The following is a 7263-nucleotide window of genomic DNA, read 5'->3' as shown; positions in this document are numbered from 1 at the left end:
ATCCAGGTTGGCTAAGAAACCTGACCAATATATATAATATATCTAGTAGGTTAAGAAACCTGACCAAATATATAATATATCTAGTAGGTTAAGAAACCTAACCAAATATATAATATATATCTAGTAGGTTTAGAAACCTGACCAAATAATATAATATATCTAGTAGGTTTAGAAACCTGACCAAATAATATAATTTATCGTAACGAAATATTTTAGCCAAACATTATATATTGTTCATATATGTGTTATTTGATATCCAGTGGGTTTTAGTGCTTATAACTGCATTGAGTTTTTTTGTATAATAAATCAAAACTAAAGAAAAACAACAACAAGACAAAACGTTTTTGTTGTGTATTTTCACGAGAATAAAATTATTCAGACATTAAGATTGTTTCATGATTCACTTGCACACAGTCTGGTCATCCGGCAGACAGATCAAATATTTTCTCAAAATCTAACTCGTCCATGATGAACTTACATCACATACTCTATCACTAACAATAACTTCCCACTTGAAAGACTTGACAACAAAAATCTATTATAACTGTCCATTCGTACATTCTCTCATACAGTGAGGAACATATTCCTTGTCCTCTGAAAAAAAAACTGAATTTTTTATATGACGTCAGCACTATCAGGAATTATCCCTGTACAACGATCCACATGAAGCTCGCCGATCTTGATCATGACATAACATTGTTGATGTGAGTAATTAAGAAAGCTTGTCATCATTTCTTGCTCTTCTTCGAACTCGACCTGAAGGGTATGTTAAGGAAATTAAAGCTTATAGAAACTACCAAGCTAGTTATTGCTTAACAAGAGACTGAGTTGGCCTGTATTGCTAATCCCGATATTCCAACAGATTCAAAACCCCGATGAATCCAGGTTCTCTTATATGTACCACATTTACTTACCGTCAAGTAATAGATTTTATTTTCCGTGTAAGGATACGACTTATCTTTGGTCTTTTCTTTATCACTGCGGTCACTTTTCTTTGTCTTTTCCTTCTCCTTTTTTGTTCTCTGTGGCGATGATTCTTCGTCCTGTTACAAAATTTAATATGAATTGATGTCACCAGTTCTGACCAGCTTTGATCTCTTGCAAATGTTTATTGGTCTTTTCGTATATGTCATCTGACTTGGCATGATTCTGTAAGTTTCTTTCATATGTAAAGATATTCTAACAGATGGTCACAAAATGTAGTAACTTTACAAAAGTCGGTAAATATGGGAAGTTTAATAAAAAAAAAAAAAAAAAAAAAAAAGTCATAGACCATAGAACTTTAATATTTGTATCATTTTATCGACATATGAAAGATTATTTTTCTCTCATACCAACGTTATTAGATATCTTGCCATTCAGATGTTTTCCTGTTACGAGTTCTAAGAAAACCACGAAAACAAAGTCAGCTTTTGAAACATGAAAATTGTGTGACATTTACTAGTAAACGTTAATCCTACTATTGGGTCTTTTAAAATAACACCACCATGGTTATCTGGATAAACCATTTAATTTTTTTCCGCGAAGCCATCTAATACTGTCTCGGGTGACACGAGTGTATGACAAGAGATAAACCAGTATTACAACCGTAGGTATGAAAGAAAACTGTATACTCCAGTGGGAAAAAACTTTGTACTAAATATGAAAAAATCAAAAGGACTAGGAATGCTTATATTTTTTCAAAGAACAAAGGGACACAGGGAGCACATTTAAACTTTGATTTACCTAGAAAAAAAACCCAACACTTTATAAGAATGGCCAATATCAGAGATTGGAGCGTCTTCACTGACAAGATCAACTTTGCTAAAAGGTACATTTGCATACCTTAAACATTGCGTTTCTAAATGATTACCTGAAGCATAGCCGAAGCCATCAGCTTGTCGTGTTTGTGAGATTTCTCTGTAGCCTTACTGGCGTGTCTCTCTGTGTCACCATTCACCTTGGAACTGGATTTACCTGAACAACATAAACGTGTGTCAGTAAATGTTCAATATCAACTAAATACAAAACCTTAAGTTGTGGAGATTTGTATATCATCAGTTCTTATCTAAAATTTCTCCGTGTTAGAATTTACTTACTTGAGGACGGTTCTACACTTTTTCTTTTCTTAGTCTCCACCTCCAATCTATCTTCAAGACTCTCCTGAAACAACGACAGTAATTAAATATATCCTCTGTGTCTTACAATATTTGTTTTGTCACATCTTTCCTGAAATGTTTGTCCATACTAGTCATCTTCAAATACTAGGACAAATACGGGATTGTTTTTTAGAACGACTCGTTCACAGTGAACAGTAAAATGTTTCAAATGCTATTGGTTTATCTGGCCACACTAACACCCGAGTCTCAACCCACCGACTTCACTGTATAATAATTAGATCACTTTATTTCGTGTTAAAGTCTCTTAAGGTTTCGTGGTGGCCACAACATTCCAATTCAACATAAACCAAATTTGGAGTAGATATAATAGGACCAGTATTTGGCCTTAATTTTTCAGGCCGAAAAATATTAACTCTGATCCACATCGATTTCACATCAATAAATACTCTCATACTTGCCATTCATCAAAACATAACTTTTTATAACCATGTACACGATGTGCTCGACCTATGACGTCATCAAATTGATGATTTTCCTCTTCTCGCCAAATTTTGCTAGAAAATCACCATCTTTAAGTTAGAAAAGGCTTGAAATGGATCTGGCCGCCACCTTGGAGCAACTTTATATTTTGCATGGATATGCGTAAATACACGATACACGTGTGAATATCTCTTTCTGCTCCACGATGGCGGCCACATTCATTGTTAGAGAAAACCACTCAAAAAGTATGATTTTTCAAGGATTTTTGTGAAAAATTGCGATAAACTGTATGTTGATGACGTCATAGTGAGCATAATTCGCACATGCGGGATATTTTCGGGATGTAATGTGTTAGCAAATGTATTCAACTGTTATATGACAAAATATGTTGTTCTTTACTGGAGAATTAATTTTGCGGCCATATTCGAGTCTTAACGTACCTTCTCCTTTGTTTTTTATTCGTGGTTCAAAAATCTAGAAAACCTAAGCTTCTGCACAACAAATGTTATACAGTATTCTTACTGCCCTAATAACTTGGTGACAGTGATGTTTTCTCTATTGGATCTTTTGCTGTTACGTGGTCATATGCATATGTGTTGCGAGAAACATGCCTGTCGATAGCCTATCTGAACTACTGTCAAAATAGAAGACTTTGTTGATCGTTTTTACCCGGGACTGTCAGTTACATACAATTATAAGTTAACCGTTGTTGTGTCCACTTAGTTATACTTACGACCTGATACCTATACAACAACTTGATTTGACCGAGATCCAGGCAATACATTAGCTAGGCCTTCGTAACGTGAACCGTATACCTCATTGCTTAGGATCAATTGTAAAATACTTCATGATTATTTAATAAGTGTTACAATTAAATAGAGTTTGATATTTGAGATTTCGTTTTGTGTGATTCATAATCTTTTACGTTGTAGGCTATAGCATGTTTTCCTTTTTCCGAAAGTTGTAGTACGTTATCCAAGTAAAGATAATATAGGCTGACACTAAGTCAGAGAAGATATAAGGTTTAAAACGGATACTATATTCAATATCATTATCGTTATTTTGTCCTCGGAAGCCATGGATCTGTGTGTCGCAGACTCGGAAGTTACAGACTGGTCCAAGTACAGAACCGCAACAACCATTACCATGTCCAAATTTTGGCATCATTTCTGAGAACTCACAGATATCATTTATAGTCACACTATACGTATGCCAGTAACGAGTGCAAGTTTAGATTCGACCTCAGTATTGTTGAGTATTTTGTAAATGTAGTTGAAATATTTATAAAGATTTTCTTAATAATTTTTGTAATAAGCAACAGCATAGCTGAACTTTAAAGTCGATCCTTACCATTCAAATTTTGGTCGCATCGACGATACGATTGTTGCGAACGGACGAAGTCGAAAAGTCACAGATATTCCCGTTCTCCGGAAGATTTCGGAATGACAATTACTTTAGTTACGTAAGTCACATTAAAGAGTCAAGGTAAACGACGTTACAATGTTGGCTAACTTCGGCTTGTTTGAAAAATGGGGACCCATGTTAGTTGAAATATTTATAACGATTTCTTAATAAAGTTTTTCCGATTTGTATTCATGCAACAAAAATCTGTCGCAAAGACCCATCGAAAAGTTCATGCCCCGTTCTCGGAAGAGTTCGGAATGACGTTATTTTAGTTACGGTAGTCACATGGTGTTCTCAGTAACGACGTTTACAATGTCGGCTAACTTCGGCTTGTTTGAAAAATGGGACCCATCCATTTGATTTCTAATCAAAAGTTTCCGATTCATTATCGCTCATCTTGACTTCGATTTAGGCCTGTCTCCGCATGATTTAAAACAGGATTTTTTCAGAATTCTTCTAAATCATGAAAAAAATCCAGATACTGATATTGGGATTTTATGTAGAACACCTATAGCTCTGTACGTATTTTTTTCTGATTTCACATTTCATTTGTTTAGTATTTTTGTGTAGATTACATCTCATTCGATTTTTCCATAATGTTTCAATGCAAAATGTATCCACACTTATGTCAAGTTTGACTACGGTAATTATCGTACATATACATACTGTACGTAATTCTATAATATGTGACAACTGGAAGTAAACTACTTCAGAAAGTGAAAAAAAGTCCTGCAATGTATACCGTGCGTTAGTTCAAAATACATGAATCTATCGCAATTTCAAAACGCAAAAATCAGCAGAATTACAAGTGATATCTTGTGTCGACAAACGGTAATGTACTTTTTGGAATCATATAAAATCATATATACCCCGCTTAATCATTTTGAAAGTATACGATAAATTTAAAACAAAAACAAATGCGACCCATCACAAAAGCAGGTGCAATTTTCCTATGATCCCATATGGCAATTATCGCTTCTTTGAAAAAAAAAAATGTCGCTAGTTACTATGTCAACAAACGGGGAGAAACGGGGGGGGGGGGCTTTTCTCATTAAGTACAGTAAAACACGGTTAGAACAAACCACTTTGGATCAGTGAAATGACTTGGTTATAAGCATACAGTAGTTGGCTATATCAATATCACCTTATGGACCTTTGCGGATATAACTATGACTTTGTTGTAAGCATGTTCGTTACCGACATGTTTTACTGTAACAAGCAGTCCATTTAACAAGAATATCAGAATATCTAAGCGTATAATAATGACCACCAGCTTACTATCTATTTGATATGTTTTCATCCTCAATACTCCAGAGGTTACTTTCACTGTTGTTATATATACCCATGGACTATCTCATTGTAAAATTGGAGGCAGTTCGGGAGAAAAATTCTGCCCAATCACAGACCTGCAAAGACTCCCTTTAAAGACTACAGAGAGAGCAACGCCAAACTTCAAAGCCAGTCAACCACAGTGTACCGTTATACGATTCTTTTGATGTTCCTGATTACCTGTTCTGTTCCCTTCAGTTTTGCTATGAGATAGTCCTGGTGTGGATATAACGTCTGTAATAGTAACCCCTGGAGTATCGAGGATGACATGTTTTGTGCATGTGTCTATAGCATGGAAAATAACGGTGCAGGTGTTGTGAGGTTTCTATGGAACTTTGATATGACCAAGTTTGAGGGAGTAGCCATCGGCATGGGTGCAGTGGCACAAATATAAATTATAAAACTGTTTACCTTTACTTGATAAACTATCCCTTTTCCCTTCAAAACAAAAGTTGACATTTGCTAAACCTCAGACTTATCACTTCTTCATTCAAGAAACAGTTCATACCAAATCTTACTACATCAAAGTATATCAATTTTGTAGACATTTCCTCAATCTAATTAAAAGTATCAGCATAGTTCATTTATTCAAGACGTTGATTTTACTGGTCAATCACATCAACATCCAGTCTATATTAATAGAATAGCGTCCGGAATAGTTCTCCCAACCAAGCGTTTGTGAAACATTCTCAAATGTTAATTGAAATTCATTTCTATGATTCATTGCATTCCTAATCCTGTTATAAAGCTCTACTAAACATGGATCAAGTTTTTAGAGAAAACACGTTATGTAAGTCAGGATAAGCTGTTGGATGCAGTCCAGCATTGGTTCAATACTAAGGTTTTCTATGACTGGCTCATGATGTGGGTCTCATTGGATAAGATCAATATCCTCTATGAAATTGTGCCTGATAGAAAGATCGCCCATCAGCGAATTTAATGATGAAATCCACTTACCCTCTTCCTGTCCCTCCTTTCCCTGTCTCGATCTTTTTCCCTCTCATACGATGGACTCTGTCAAAGCAAACCAGCGTTTAACATATATTCCAAATCATTCCCTCGTCCATGTACAACTCCATGCCATGAATTATTTCCCCAATAAGTCATACATCATAGTCGGCAAACATCCTATTTGCTTTTTTGACAATACATATTTTTTCCATTACGCTGTAGACATACAAATGTACCCCACACATTTTAGAAACATCTCATTGTGGTTTTTTTAACAAAATAATTTACATCAACCTATTTTCACGAGCGATAATAGTTTGTCAAATAATTTGTTGTGAACACGTTTTACCCATAAGTACAAAATCAAAAGTTTTCAAAACTGTATATTTTGAAAAAACATTGGACTAAATTATTGAAAATGATTTTAGAATAAAATTTACATCTTTTTAGTGCAGTTGAGATAGGCGATGTGGGATATGTACAATATAATGTAGTTTTAGGTCCTAGTGACGATCAAGTAGCGATGAATAATGAACAAATGTTGTGGGTACTACTGACGATCAAGTAGCAATGATTTAATGAAGCAAATACCATAATTTGTGACGTACTAAAAAACCATCACTCCCTTCTCTCGACATTTTTATCACGAAAATGTCAAACTTGGAAATTTAGTTATTGGGTTGTGTAACATACAATCACAGTAAAGTTCCTGTTTTTTATACACCAACAAATTAATGTCAGACTTGGGAATTTAGTTATTGGGTTGTATAACATACAATCACTTAAAATTCCTGTTTTAAATACACCAACAAATTAATGTCAGACTTGGAAATTTAGTTATTGGTTGTATAACATACAATCACAGTAATTCCTGTTTTATATACCCAACAAATTAATGTAGACTTGGAAATTTAGTTATTGGGTTGTATAACATACAATCACAGTAAAGTTCCTGTTTTAAATACACCAACAAATTAATGTCAGACTTGGGAATTTAGTT

The 7263-nt window shown here is 34.5% G+C and overlaps 1 protein-coding gene across 4 annotated transcripts in view; it reads right to left on the bottom strand.

Moving 5' to 3' along the window:
- Window positions 1-338: 338 nt before the first annotated feature.
- Window positions 339-7263, bottom strand: part of LOC138328424 (THO complex subunit 2-like) — a 60709-nt gene continuing 53784 nt past the window's right edge. For 3 of the 4 annotated variants that reach the window (XM_069275228.1, XM_069275229.1, XM_069275231.1), the window contains 6 exons: window positions 6270-6326; window positions 5724-5750; window positions 2079-2142; window positions 1853-1956; window positions 952-1043; window positions 339-756 (listed from right to left, as the gene is read on the bottom strand). In XM_069275228.1, coding sequence (XP_069131329.1) covers window positions 729-756; window positions 952-1043; window positions 1853-1956; window positions 2079-2142; window positions 5724-5750; window positions 6270-6326 — 372 coding nt within the window. In that variant the 3' untranslated portion in view covers window positions 339-728. The remainder of the gene's footprint in view (window positions 757-951; window positions 1044-1852; window positions 1957-2078; window positions 2143-5723; window positions 5751-6269; window positions 6327-7263) is intronic. The other variant, XM_069275230.1, reaches the window with a different exon arrangement.

Source organism: Argopecten irradians, chromosome 7, assembly GCF_041381155.1.
Source record: "Argopecten irradians isolate NY chromosome 7, Ai_NY, whole genome shotgun sequence".
Taxonomy (NCBI): domain Eukaryota; kingdom Metazoa; phylum Mollusca; class Bivalvia; order Pectinida; family Pectinidae; genus Argopecten; species Argopecten irradians.
This window is presented reverse-complemented; position numbering and strand designations above follow the sequence as displayed.